Source organism: Pyrus communis, chromosome 4 (assembly GCF_963583255.1).
Source record: "Pyrus communis chromosome 4, drPyrComm1.1, whole genome shotgun sequence".
In the NCBI taxonomy this organism is placed as follows: Eukaryota; Viridiplantae; Streptophyta; class Magnoliopsida; order Rosales; family Rosaceae; genus Pyrus; species Pyrus communis.
In genome coordinates this window covers 280046-293840 of record NC_084806.1, presented here as the reverse complement: position 1 = coordinate 293840, position 13795 = coordinate 280046, and the positions used below count along the sequence as shown (strand labels likewise).

The following is a 13795-nucleotide window of genomic DNA, read 5'->3' as shown; positions in this document are numbered from 1 at the left end:
ATGAAATGCTTAGAGTTTTTCAATTGGGTCTCTCATAAAAAAATGGATTTAGGTTTCGATGTTTAGTCCATAAAAAAAAAAAGGACTTTTTCCATTGATGCGCAAACTTATGTGGTAATTGTAGAGCAGGTGAAAAGGGGAAGCCCATGACACAAATTTGGCCTCCAAAAATTGTGGATACCATGTTTTGCACGTCATTATTTAATTGTTAAATTAACAGAAAATATAACACTAAATAAATCTATCATTTGACAATATAAAACAAAAAAATAACAAATGTGTAAAATTGCAAAATGAGATTGAAATGTTTTAAAAATGATGTATGAAGGTCCAATAACACTCAAAACTTGAACCGTAATTTAATATAATAATAAATAAAAAAAAGGAATTTAAAACACAGAAAATTAGGCAAAACAAATGGAGAAGTGGGGTATCGATCCCCATACCTCTCGCATGCTAAGCGAGCGCTCTACCATCTGAGCTACATCCCCTGTTGATCCTTCCTTCTTGCTTTAATCATTATACACTCATATAATATATACTTTATAAGGCCTATCCACGTGGATGTTTCCGAAATCACCCGCGAAGCCATGTATCTTTGTTCCGGATAAGAGAGATAAGAGGGGTCTAGACTCGAGCGAGCGAGAGAGGGATTGTCGGAAGGAGAGAGAGTAAATGGCGCCTACTCTGCAACTGACGACGGACTTCTCCAAACCAACAATTCACCTGAAACCCTCTCTTGAATTCGCAACCACTCCTCGCCATTTCCGGACCTCTCTATCTATACCTCGAGCTTCTTCTTCGTCCTCCGATTCTTCCCTTGTCAGTCGCAGACTCTTCGTTTCTGAGACGGCGGCGCTGTCTCTATCCCTCACCACTTTACCGCTGTTCGGATCCGTACTTCCGGCCAAGGCGGAGGATCCCGCGCTTTCGGAGTGGGAGAAAGTTTCCCTTCCTATCGACCCGGGGGTCGTCCTCCTCGACATTGCTTTTGTACCCGAGGACCCCAAGCATGGTAAACCCACTTTCTCTCTCTCTCTCTCTCTCCCCCCCCCCCCCATAATTTGTTGTTTGGTTCCTCAGAAAATGCATGCGATAAAATTCCAAGTGCTGTTAGTTAATGCTAAAATTCATATTATCTGGAATTAAATTTGAGTATTTGTTGGTTAATTTCTGTGGGTAGGTTTTCTTTTGGGGACCAGGCAAACCCTTTTAGAGACGAAGGATGGCGGAGAAACTTGGGCTCCACGTTCGATTCCGTCAGCGGAAGATGAAGATTTTAATTACAGATTCAATGCCATAAGCTTCAAAGGGAAGGAGGGTTGGATTGTTGGAAAGCCTGCAATTCTTTTGCACACTTCTGATTCCGGAGACAGCTGGGAACGGATACCGTTAAGCTCTCAGCTTCCTGGAGATATGGTAAACCTTTCTATTGCTTATTTAGTCTCAAATATCCCTTCTTAGCATGATTCTATGCGATTTAAGTGATATCTAGGTGATGCGGTTTCTTATGAAGTAATCAAAACATTGGATGAAGTAATCAACATTGTTTTCCGTTTGGATATAGGTAAGCTGAGATAAGTCAATCTGTTGTAATGTTTCCAGGTGTATATAAAGGCAACTGGTGAGAAGAGTGCAGAGATGGTGACTGACGAAGGTGCAATTTATGTGACATCAAATAGAGGCTACAACTGGAGGGCTGCTGTTCAGGAGACTGTTTCCGCTACCCTTAATAGGTATGTTTTCATTCAGTGGTTGGATTAAAGATTATTGTTGAATACTTAAGATGTTCACAAAATATTTCAAAGTTTTAGATTTTACGTTTATCGTGAAGATCTGTGATGGGTTCTTTTAGTTTTCCTCAGATTTTCATAAGTTGGTTGCTCTTTTATAGTCTTATAGATGATATAAAGGCGACAAGTTTCATGTGTCTCCTTTGCTTTTTCAGAACAGTGTCTAGTGGAATTAGTGGTGCAAGTTACTACACCGGAACTTTTAATTCTGTGAATCGCTCACCCGATGGAAAATATGTTGCTGTCTCAAGCCGTGGTAACTTCTATCTCACTTGGGAGCCTGGCCAGGTGAGTTTCTCCTCTTCTATGCAATATGGCTTTTTCCTTCTGTCTAATCACTGTGGTTTTAGCTTTTACCCCCCTGAAAATCTGAAGTTTATGGGATATGTTCATGCACTCATGTTAATTGTGAAGTCTCTGATTCATTGCCTTCTTTACATTTTCAGCCATACTGGCAGCCACATAACAGAACAGTTGCAAGAAGAATTCAAAACATGGGATGGAGAGCTGATGGTGGTCTTTGGCTCCTTGTTCGTGGAGGGGGACTTTATCTGAGCAAAGGTACCGGGGTAAGTAAATACTGTTTTTCCCTGTAATCTTATCATGCAAGAAGAATTCACCCTGTGACCTTGTCACTTTCGTAGTACAGAAGCTAAGCTATTGCTTATTGTTTCAGTTAACTGAGGATTTTGAAGAAGTTCCAGTCCAAAGCCGGGGTTTTGGCATTCTTGATGTCGGGTACCGATCAAAGGTAATGGTTTTACAGTTCATGTGCGTGCGGGTCTCCTTCAATTACTGTAATCTGAACCCTCCTAGTGTAATTAGTTTTTACATGTTTAGTGACTCTTTGTACCATGCAGGATGAGGCTTGGGCAGCTGGGGGAAGTGGGATCTTACTGCAAACTACCAATGGTGGCAAGACATGGACACGTGACAAAGCAGCGGACAATATTGCAGCGAATCTATACTCTGTAAAGTAAGTCTAATCTTTCCAGACGTTTGTCTGTGAATTTGGTATTCCCTTTAGAACTATTATTGATACTCCAAAAATCTGATTGGGCACTCGTCATGAGGGTATAAGAGTATATTTCTTTCTAAATATAGAAAGTTTGGAGTGCACAATTAGATTTATGGAGTGCCAATAATAATTCATTTCCCTTTAGCGATCTTACCGCGAGAGATTTTTCAGTGGATTTGAAATACTGCAACTTTGTGTTATAATTTCTATACTGCTGCAGGTTTATTGATGACAAAAAAGGATTTGTGCTGGGGAATGACGGGGTCTTGCTTCGGTATCTTGGATAAAGTTTTAATCTACGCACGGTAATTATTTTAAGTGCTCTTGGGGGTTCTAAGATATATCATCTCGTCATTTAGATTCGTTCATTGTCATGTGCATTTATGCAGGTTTAAGAATGGTGCTTTTGCAATTTTGTACTCGTGACATAGCACATAAATGATCGATCAGGTATCCAAAGCTGCGAAGTGGAGAGGGGTCAATGCCTCATTCATTTCATATTGTAATTTTTCTGTAATTATTACCTTCCGCGGACTCATACTTTGCAATATGTTTTTACACGCTCACAGTAAGAGAATTCGTATGAGCCATTTGAAAGGGATCTATCCATCCATTGATTGACTTCTTAGGTAAATTTTTAGAGAGTTTTAACGAAAAGTCCGCGGTACTGTTCAGTTTCATGAAAAATCATATTTTAACACTAAAAAGTCAATCAAGGTACTATTCATTTTACTTTTTATTTTGTCCTTATTGTTAGAACTTAAAGTTTTCAAATCCTTTTCATTAGTTTTCCTAAATTTTTATTGGTTTTCTACTCTAGAGAAAAGAGCAACTTCGAATTCGAAATGTCCATACCAAAGAAAACCAGACGAGACGATAAATGGTATACCACGAAATTGGTACAAGGAAAACGTGGCAAAATCGAAAAGTGGATAAATGAAACAAATAGTTGTTGGCACTTAAAAATCTAATTGTGTATTTTAAATTTTCAATATTTAGAAAGAAATACTCTTATACTCTCATAGGAATGTTAAAAGAATAAATGGTATAAAAGATAGTATCTTGAATTCCCAATTTTGTTATATTGTCCCTGGGAGAAAAGGATCCTCGCCTTATCCTTTTCATAAGGATCCTGTAGATTGTAACTGTTCATCGTATATTGTGCGGTTAGTTTTTGATAAGTACTATTTATATTTATTTTTAAATTTTAAAATTTAAAATAATTTCTGACCACACAATGTACGATGAACGGTTAGGATCACGAAATTCCCAAGATTCATAAGGAAAGGATCCGGTCCTTTTCCGTCCCCGGGGAGTTAAAATCTTCGATTTTCCTTTTGGCAATGATGGGAGGACGAAAAAGTAAACAAATGGACCTGAGTCGAACGAACAGTGATTTTCTGGTCAGAATGTAAATTGGCAATGATAGGAGGACGAAAAAGTAAACAAATGAACAGAAGCTGCAGACGAAACGATAACCTCCCCCCCTTCCCTTCATATGAAGGCTTCTCACTCTTTCTGTACTTGTAGCGGGAATTGGAAAACCTCACCCAACCCACCGGACGCCGCTCCTCATCAACACCAACTACCAAGGTCTCTCTCTCTCTCTCTCTCTCTCTCTCTCTCTCTCTCAATTATGTTAATGTTCTGTTGTTCAAGCATGTCAGCCCTCAAATTTAGCTTCTTCATTTCAGTTAAATTATTTCCATTAAAAAAAAAAAAAGGTTTAATTAAATTATCCGTATATCGTAATCTCGCAGACATGCATATTTGAGTGCGAGGGGAGCAATTAAAGGAGCAATGATACTCTGTTTTTCTAGTCCTTCACCTCCAACCTCTCACCGTTTATTTACCGAATTTTCTCACTCTTTTAAGCGTCCCCAGCTTCCTCGTCCGGTACATAATTATAGTGTACTTTGCTATTTTTGTTGTGCGGAAGCTTCAAATATGAAACCAAAGCTAATACGGCAAAATATGACAAGACAAATAATCCAAAAGACACAAGGATTTATACTGGTTCGGCGTAAGCCTACATCCAGTTCCGAGACGGCGAGGAAATTCCACTAATGTCAAAAGGAGATTACAAATAGAGTTTTAACTCTCAAACCCAAATCCCACATACAACCAATAGCTCTCACTCAAACTAAGAAACAAATGGAGAAGAAGAAACACATATCAAAATCCTTCTCTCCCAAAAGCTACACAAGTAGCACCAACATCTTTGATTGAGTGATTACTAACAAAATGGGATTATTACAAATGGTGGGAAGGAGCAGCTCATATTCAAATGGGAGAGCCGAATGCTCTCCCTGGTTTCTCTCATCTGCCGCTCCCCCCCACATCCGAAAACAATGAGCTCTTCTCCCTATATACCAAAAAGAAAAGGCTCTCTTTCTTCTCTTTCTCCTAAAGCACAAGCACTTGTCAAGTTGCAAAAGAAAAAGCCGAAACAACCCAATTCCATCTGCCTTTCAACAAAGGCTAAAACTCACGGGTGTTGATGACAACAAACACAATAATGAAAGGTGTTGTTGCTTTTCCCTTTTCTCCCCAAAACAAGGAATGATGTCCACCTTTTTTCTTTTCCTTTGTTTACTAACCGAGAGTGGATGCCAAGTGGCCATTAATTTGGCCACTATTCAACAATTTTTCCATATAGTTTGTTGTAGTTTCGTTTGTGTTTGCCGCGTTTATTTGCCCCTTGTAAGTTGTAATGAATTCAAATTTTCGATTGTGCCATAAGATGTGGTTATTTGTTCACAACAATTGGTTATAGAATGCGTGTCTGTTGGCTCTCTATGTTCTCAGTGCAAGCAGCAGAAAAGACAGCCCGGTGGGTCTCCAAGAGCTTCTAGAGTTGTCGCTTACTATGGATTGAAGAAACCTCCTTATAAACTTGTAAGTAAACTACTCTCTCCTTAAACCAATTTTAAGGACATGAAATCGGGTTGGCCAAGTCAGCTTCTAATGTCACATTAGGTGCACCAAGACAAGTTTTTCGGGTTGTTGTAACCTGATTGGATTTGCAAGATACTTTTGTAATTTGATTGTTTGGTTTCTGAAGTTTGTGTGGTGTAGCATTTGATTCTATGAAAGCCCTCAGTTGTGACAGTTATCCATCTCGTGTTGTAAATCTTACTGTGGAGAGATTACTATTCTGATTTGAGCTGCTTATTCTTGTCACGTGATGATACATACATGTATTTACATTATGCGTGCAATATGCATATGATCTTCTTCCTTGACTGAACTGTAATGTTTCTTTTTTCAGGATGCTTTGGAGCCGTATATGAGTCAAAGAACATTGGAAGTTCACTGGGGAGGCCATCATCGAAACTATGTGGAAGGTCTGAACAAACAGCTGGAGAAGAGTGACGTACTATATGGCTACACTTTCGATGAACTTGTCAAAGCAACATATAATAATGGGAATCCTTTACCTGAATTTAACAACGCTGCTCAGGTATCTACAAAATCGTTAGCTAATTTGTATACCTTTCTTGACTGGATCATTGTTAAATGCTATCAATGAGCTTGCACAGGGGTCACTGATCAAAGATGTGGAACGTTTAGCTACAGGCTGTTATATGCTTAGTTGACTTTCTTAGGCTCAAATGTACTACCACCGGACAATATGTGATACAATCGTGTAGCCTGAAGCAGAACTGATTCTAAAGCTTGTTCAAATTTTTAGTTTTCCTGATAGGTTGTTCCTAAAGGTTTAGTGCAGTTTCGGACTGGTTTAAGACTCGCTAACTTGAAGTCCAGTCTTGGTCATAGCATGAAAAAACGTTGCAAACGAGTGACATGTTGCGTAAAGTGATTTGCAACAAGGAAAGTTGACTTTGTTCGACATCTAATTTGGGGATTGTGAGATGACATCCTTTGACTTTATCGTTGTAGGTGTGGAATCATGACTTCTTTTGGGAGTCCATGCAACCGGGAGGAGGAGACATGCCCCAACTGGGTGTCCTCCAGCAGATAGAAAAGGATTTTGGTTCCTTTTCAAATTTCAGAGAGAAGTTTACAGAAGCAGCACTTACACTATTTGGCTCTGGCTGGGTTTGGCTTGTTTGTAAGTCCTTCCTCATGTTAATTTCTGAACATGTGTGAGTTAATGTGTCTGGAATTTCAAAGAGTGAATTTTCTTCATATTCATTGATTGGGTAATCTCAAACTTAAATTAATTTTTTGAAGTTCAAGAGCACTAAGTTTCTGTACTAACCTGCCAAAGAATTCATCTTGTGACCTTGTTTGCTAATTAACTCCTCTGGTTACCGATAATTTTCCTTGTTTCATTTTACCAGTAAAGAGAGAAGAGAGACGACTTCAGATAATTAAAACTTCGAATGCCATTTGCCCAATTGTTTGGGATGACATAGTAAGTAAAATCAATTTTTCCCAATTTTGTTCTGACACTTATTTCAGCAGTTTAATTATCTCTTATCCTGCAGCCAATAATCAGTTTGGATCTTTGGGAGGTAAATGATATCTCTCGCTCTCTGCTCTTTTCTACCCGCCCCGCCCCTCCCCCCCCCCCCCCCCCCCCCCCTCTCTCTCTCTCTCTCTCTCGTGGGAGGGAGATGAAATTTTCTTAAATATGCTTAATACTTTTTCCTTTTTGCTTTCGTTCTTGCAGCATGCTTATTATCTGGATTTCAAGGTATGTATTGGTATCAAACTTCATTTAGTTTCCACTAGCTGGCTCTAATTTTTTTAATGATGCTTGGGTAACTTGTTAACAGAATGACAGGGGAAAGTACGTGGATACATTTATGAACCATCTTGTGTCTTGGAATGCGGCAATGGCACGCATGGCTCGAGCTGAGGCCTTTGTGAATTTAAACGAACCTAACATCCCTGTGGCTTAGAAGGCTTGTAACACCGGCAGGATTTTGCGGCTAACTACTATCAAGAGGCTTCCCAATGAGTTTATGGGAGTCCAGCTAGGGTTTGAGCTGGATTCGGACCATTTTTCCATAAAAATATGTAATGCCGGTTTTGTGCCATTGGTCACATCTACAACGGTCTTGGTATGAGAGATGCAACCACCTTAGAGAGTAACTCCAAATAGATAAAGCATATGACCACGGTTTTGGTGCATTGTGTACTAGAGCAGAACAAGCGTTTCCATTGTTACGTTACATAACGCCTGGTTTTTATTCTCTATTTACTCATCAGTTTAAGCAGCCATAAGAGATGGCCTGACTGATGGTTCATGAGGCGATTGCTAAATCAATGTTAGGGACACGAGATGATGAAGTTGGCTGGCTAAAGTCGTTTTGCTGTATCACATTAGTTACATGAAGGTTAAGCACGTCAAAATCAATCGTCTGTCACATAAAGTGTTATAAAAACGAGGACCAAGTCGTTATCTGGGGCCTCCACATATGTCATGGTATGCAGATAATTTTTATGGTCACTTTCGAGAATAGTAGTGTGGACTTGTATCCGAGTAGTTTTATTTTTATTTTTATTTTTATCCGTAGATTCGTTACTTAGGTTGAGTAGAGGCTTGCAGGCAATAAATTATGAACAAATTCGGAATTAGGTAACAATAATGAAACTGGTGTTAGGGAGGTGGCAACCGGAACTAAATTATGAGAGCAATTAGCGCCATTGACTAGAAGCAGCTTGGACAACAAGGAATGCTAGAAACTGGAAAAGAAAGCATTAACCTTTGACTTTGCGGCAAAATTAGTTTTTACTTCTCCAAGATGCTCGATAGAAAAACAATCAGATAATACATGATGGTGATAAATCCGTTTTATGTAAACTATTCCCTGCACTATATAATGTTGTTTATGCCAAAACTTGGTCTAAGGTCTAACGGTCTTCTTCGTTTTGAAAAGAAAATGGTGAGAGAATAAACCCGTAAAATTCTTTTGAGATTATTCCATGATTTGCGCTGGCTTAGTAAAATGAAAGGTCAAACAAAAAAACGACAGCCCATTTGAATAATTGTGATTGGTTTTGGACTAAAACTGAATTTAGTTAGGAAGTACTTTTCATTTACTAACCGATGGATATCAAGTAGAAAAAAACAAATAAGAAAACAGAACCAGCAAAAAATAAAGGGTAAAACCAAAACAAAATTAGGAAAAAATCAAGCAAACTTTAACGAAAAATTCCTAGTACTGTTTATTTTAACGAAAACTTATATTTTTACACTAAAAAAATCAATTTTATTACTATTTACTTTATCCTTTATTTTATTATTACCATTAAAGCTTAAAATTTTCTAACTATTTTCATTAGTTTTCTTGAAAATTAAAATGTATAAATTACATCCAAAATACTACAAATTAAGAAAGTATAGCCTGGGATGTGGGGTGACGTCATCCTGTATCCTTGATCGGTCAATCCGCAATCTAAAATTTTAAGAGAGAGAAAGCGTAAGAGAAGGTAAAAACGGAAAGAGGAAAAGAAGGACGCAAGATCTCAGGAACAAGGGAGGAGGAGGAGGAGGAGGAGGCGGCAGATAAACGTTTCATATCATCATCCATTCGAGGTTCAATTTCTGCAACCAACTATGCATTGAAGAATCGACGAATTGAAGAAATCGCACGCTGCATTTGGAAGACAGATTGCAATTCATCAGGTTGATTCGATCGGTGGTGAATCAGTCAAATTCCAATAGATTAGATCTCTCGTCTGCGTTGGGGGATTCCGATTTTGTTCGAGAATCGAACGATGTCGATCGCTTTTCCTCTCAGATTCGTATTTGTACTTGGAATCCAGAGGTATGACATATGATTGGGAGGGAAACGGATTGCGAATGTGAAAGTGAAGGTGAAGTGAATGGGGGAGATGGAAAGCGAGTTTTGTTGTAGTCATGCAGATCAGGTGATTTCTTCCTCGTTGCATAACCGATACAATAACACCAACACCAATCCAATGTCGGTTTCTTCTTCTTCGTCTTCCCCTTTTCTCCCGGTTTCGTCGCCGCCACGGTCTTCCTCTCCCGCTTTGGTCGGTTGCGGAGGAGTAGGATACATAGAACACGTCGTTTCCAAATTCGACACGCTTGCTGGCGTCGCCATCAAATACGGCGTTGAGGTACCATTTCCATTTCCTCATCTCCGCTTTTGATTTTTGCATTTCTCCAAAATACATGTGAACTTTGGAATTCTTCTGCTTCATTTACTGTTTTGAATTTCTGGGTTTTTCTGTGTCGTTTTTTGTTGGTTAATCGAATATTTGCTGGATTCTGAGAAATGTTTGAGGCTCATAGCTGATGTAGTCAATGGCAAATTGGGAATGCGAATAATTGTTTCAGTTTTGATGTTCTTATTGCTTCCAAAGGGGCATTGTGTTTCAGATATCTCGGCAATGTGCCTGATTATCATTTGATTTTTGTTTATTTGCTTGTTCGATTATCGAGCTTTTTGTCGAAAATAAGTTAATGTTTTGGTGATATTGTAGGTGGCCGACATCAAAAAGATTAACGGCCTTGTTACAGATCGCCAAATGTTTGGCCTCCGGGTTCTTCAGATTCCACTACCTGGGAGGCATCCTCCATCCCCTTGTTTATCAGACGGTTCCAAGACACCAGGGTAATTATCTGTCTCTATTCTTAATTTGTTTGGTTATTTGACTTTTGGTTTGTAAACTTGTTTACGGTAGCTGAATATATGATTAGGTCGAAGTTGTATCCCAAACATAACAGTATTACACCTCTAGTTCTTCCCCAAAATAAGTGAAGCACATGGTTGGGGCAGGGAGCAGTTGGATCTGCACCTATTGTTAGGAAATGCACTTGGAAATCAGATTCTCATATTAATCTGCTGTCAATGTGTTCAACTGACATTTTGTGTCACATTCGAGATGTTGCTTCTTTCTTGAATGGGGCAGCCTCGATCACAAAGTTTTGTCATTTTTGGGAATGCATTTTTTGGGTGATTATGGTCTAATGCAGTGTGCATTTTAGGTAACATGTCAAGATATATATTACAGGTCAATTATCTCTCAGTGAATATAGAACGAAAAAAGGTCAATAGGTTCTCTTTAGTCTTTAAATATTGCTTAACATTTGAGTCATTTTATTATTTTGTACCGTGTTTTGTTTGTGATTGATTTGTGACTTACCATGTTAACACTTGCTTATACAGCCAGAGTAGTTCCGACCAGACCCCACCTCGCAGCATACAATGTGATCTGTTTAACTCATTCGGGTCCCTTAGAGTTACTCCTACGAAGAAACCCTCCTTGGCTATGAACTCATTACAAAGTTATTACGGGCTGAAACCAAGAAATCAGAACTCTATAACTGAAGGTTTTGAAATGGCAGTCTACAAAAATGGAGGTGCCCATTATTTAGAAGATGGACCATTCCTTGGAGCCTCAACAGCTTCTGACCAACCTTTGAGCCAACCTCGAAAGTCAAGAAGCTTAGTTAAATTGGATGAGAATAGTGAACTTTCTGATTCCATGCCTGCTGATGGTGACTCTGATCCATTGCGAATTAGAAGGCGTCAGAAATCTGAAGCAGACTTTTCTCGCACCCCTGAGAAGCTTTTGGGAGATAACAGCGGCAATGCCGGGTTTTCAGCAATTACAGGGAAGTGCTTGGCCCTTAGACCCACAGCAGCTAATAGAACTGCTTTAGGAAATGATGTTGAAGCTGGTGGCTTGAATCCTATACCAGTAGGTCTGGGTGATTCGCTTATAGCAGATGAATTATCTGGAGTGAGGAAGTCGTCGAGCACATCAAGTTTGCAGGATCACGAGAGTATCGGTTCTGCATCCATCTGGTCAACATCAAAGTGGAGTTTGAAGCCAGATTTACAAGCCTTTTCAACTGCAGTCATTGCGAAACCAATATTTGATGGTTTGCCTAAGCCAATGACAGGTCGAAGAAAAACTGCACTTGATTAATTCACTTGATTATACACTATGACTGCCAATTTTGATCCATATTTATCGCATCATACATCATTACCAGCAAGCATTCGAGTGGTAAATAGAAACAAACAAGAAATTGGGACAAGAGTTGAATAAGACTCTTTATCATTAATCATTGCAATACATGTGGATTTTCTATTTGATGGAACACAGTTCCGTGCTTATGATTTTGAAAGAGGTACCAGGTTACCGGCCGAAGCCGGCGGATGAACGATTGAGGGAAGCAACCGATTTTATATGCAGATTGAAGAATACAATACTAGATAATTTGTTGGACAAACTTGTAAGCATTGTGGCACATTGTAGAGGATGTATATTGGTTCTTTCCTTCCCTAGGTTTCTGCAACAATATGCTTATACATTGATTATACCACCTAATTCTTTTGCTTCTTTATTTACTCCCTATTTGTTTTTGTTTTCCTTCTTCCTCCAAATTTCCCAGATACAAATTGCGTGGATGAGTTGCGATAGATGCCGATACTATTTATGTTCTCATTTTTTAATCTCGTTTCATCAATAATTTTTACCATATTTTAAATTCATTAGAAGTCAAAATTCGAGTCGTTTTAGTCACGCCACACATAAAAATACATTTGCTAGGCCCTCAATTAGTTAAATTTTTTTTTTTAACTTTAAAAACTTGGAAAATTTGATTTCGGAACATAATAGATGATATTATCACATTCAAAAGTCTTGTAACATTTTTCTTAATTCTCACACAAAATATTTTTCAAAACTAAAAATGTCGCTTTTTTTACAAAAAATGTGAGTTATAACCCAAGTTTTCCAATCAATTTGGGAATTTTTACAAAAATCATTATAAGTTAGTATTTGTCGCACCATATGTTTCCTAAAATTAATTTTATGACATTCCGAACATCTCTGACACATAAAAATATATTTTGGGGAACTTTTATTGGTTCATATTTGTTTTTCCTATTTTTCAACTTTAAAAATTAGTTTCATGACACATAAAATGTTTAGAACATCTCCGACACATGAAATGTTTAGAACATTTCAAAAGTCTTGCAACATTTTCCTTAACTCCCAGGTAAAATATTTCCTACAACTAAAAGTTTCGATTTTTTCAAAAAAAAAAAAAAAAAAAAAAAAAAAAACTGTGAGTTATAACCCATGTTTTGCAATCGATTTGGAAATCTTTACGAGAATAATATAAGTAAAAATTCGAGTCATTCTCATCGCACCACATGTTCCATAGAAGTAATTTTAGGGCATTCCAAACATTTCAGAGACATAAAAATATTTTGGGTAAATTACATTTTATCACCTCAGGTTTGAGGTCTATTGCAACCTTATACAACATATTCAAAACATTTCACTTTCATACCTTAAGTACTATTTTATTTCAATATAATACATCCGTTATATTTTTCATCCATTGATTCGTTAAGAGCTGATGTGGCTGACAAATTTGTGGCACGTGGCAAAAAAATAATTTTTTATACATTAAAAATATTATAATAATTTACCTATTATAAAAATAAAAAATAAAATAAAAAACCTAAAAGCCCAGAAACCCGCTCCCCCCGACCAGCTCCATCTCCTCCACTCTTTTCACCTCCCCTCCCATCCAAAAACCCACCCCACCCCACCCCCACCTCCCCCGCAACCACCCCGCCCCCCCCCCCCCCACCCCCACACCCCACAAATTTGGCAGCCATGCTGGTGGCGGAAACCGGTACTTCCAGTTCGACTAACAACTCTCGCTCCTCTCCGGCGTACAGATCTTCGAGTCGGATCGACCTGGATCCTAGAGCAGCGGACCGACCCATGAGTGAATTCACAACGGCGATCTCGGCCGAGCTTGAACCCGAAACAACACCAAGTTAGAGATTGGTGGTGGTTTGTGTTGAATTTTTTTTTGATAAAAAAAAAAAGGGAAATTATGAAAAGAGGATTGTGGAAAAAGATGCTTACTTTGGAGAGGCGTAGGGTGGACTTGAGGAGGGAGAAGCTGGAAGGAGATTTTGGGGACGATGGGTTGGAGCGCTGGAAGTGGAAAAGCAGTCTAGGGTTGTAGTTGCTGGGGTTGCAAGGGAGGTGGGGGTGGAGTGGGTTT

General features: G+C 38.7%; 3 protein-coding genes and 1 non-coding gene across 4 annotated transcripts; 3 read left to right on the top strand and 1 right to left on the bottom strand.

The window, feature by feature from the left end:
- Window positions 1–418: 418 nt before the first annotated feature.
- TRNAA-AGC (transfer RNA alanine (anticodon AGC)) lies at window positions 419–491 on the bottom strand. The gene has a single exon. It is a non-coding gene; the product is annotated as a tRNA-Ala (tRNA).
- Window positions 492–606: 115 nt separating this feature from the next.
- Window positions 607–3424, top strand: LOC137730833 (photosystem II stability/assembly factor HCF136, chloroplastic-like). Its single transcript, XM_068469816.1, has 9 exons — window positions 607–1015; window positions 1184–1419; window positions 1606–1736; window positions 1949–2081; window positions 2240–2362; window positions 2470–2544; window positions 2654–2769; window positions 3032–3116; window positions 3201–3424. The coding sequence occupies exons 1-8, from the start codon at window positions 676–678 to the stop codon at window positions 3096–3098; spliced, it is 1221 nt and encodes a 406-aa protein (XP_068325917.1). The 5' UTR covers window positions 607–675; the 3' UTR covers window positions 3099–3116; window positions 3201–3424.
- Window positions 3425–4245: 821 nt separating this feature from the next.
- Window positions 4246–8073, top strand: LOC137732022 (superoxide dismutase [Fe] 3, chloroplastic-like). Its single transcript, XM_068471306.1, has 9 exons — window positions 4246–4404; window positions 4572–4707; window positions 5620–5709; window positions 6083–6274; window positions 6715–6886; window positions 7119–7192; window positions 7266–7292; window positions 7451–7474; window positions 7557–8073. Exons 1-9 carry the CDS (start codon window positions 4310–4312, stop codon window positions 7680–7682), a joined length of 936 nt encoding a protein of 311 aa, XP_068327407.1. The 5' UTR covers window positions 4246–4309; the 3' UTR covers window positions 7683–8073.
- A 1115-nt stretch (window positions 8074–9188) lies between these two features.
- LOC137732088 (uncharacterized) lies at window positions 9189–12107 on the top strand. The gene is made up of 3 exons (XM_068471381.1): window positions 9189–9870; window positions 10237–10367; window positions 10923–12107. Exons 1-3 carry the CDS (start codon window positions 9613–9615, stop codon window positions 11686–11688), a joined length of 1155 nt encoding a protein of 384 aa, XP_068327482.1. The 5' UTR covers window positions 9189–9612; the 3' UTR covers window positions 11689–12107.
- Window positions 12108–13795: the final 1688 nt, after the last annotated feature.

Bases quoted from the DNA above. Each gene is read 5' to 3' on its own strand.
- LOC137732022 (XM_068471306.1), top strand. From the start codon at position 4,310: ATGAAGGCTTCTCACTCTTTCTGTACTTGTAGCGGGAATTGGAAAACC. The intron at 5,710-6,082 runs GTAAGTAAACTA...TTCTTTTTTCAG, and splicing joins AGAAACCTCCTTATAAACTT to GATGCTTTGGAGCCGTATAT. The intron at 7,193-7,265 runs GTAAGTAAAATC...CTTATCCTGCAG, and splicing joins CAATTGTTTGGGATGACATA to CCAATAATCAGTTTGGATCT.
- LOC137730833 (XM_068469816.1), top strand. From the start codon at position 676: ATGGCGCCTACTCTGCAACTGACGACGGACTTCTCCAAACCAACAATT. The intron at 1,420-1,605 runs GTAAACCTTTCT...TAATGTTTCCAG, and splicing joins CTCAGCTTCCTGGAGATATG to GTGTATATAAAGGCAACTGG. The intron at 2,082-2,239 runs GTGAGTTTCTCC...TTACATTTTCAG, and splicing joins TCACTTGGGAGCCTGGCCAG to CCATACTGGCAGCCACATAA.
- LOC137732088 (XM_068471381.1), top strand. From the start codon at position 9,613: ATGGGGGAGATGGAAAGCGAGTTTTGTTGTAGTCATGCAGATCAGGTG. The intron at 9,871-10,236 runs GTACCATTTCCA...GTGATATTGTAG, and splicing joins CCATCAAATACGGCGTTGAG to GTGGCCGACATCAAAAAGAT. The intron at 10,368-10,922 runs GTAATTATCTGT...TTGCTTATACAG, and splicing joins GACGGTTCCAAGACACCAGG to CCAGAGTAGTTCCGACCAGA.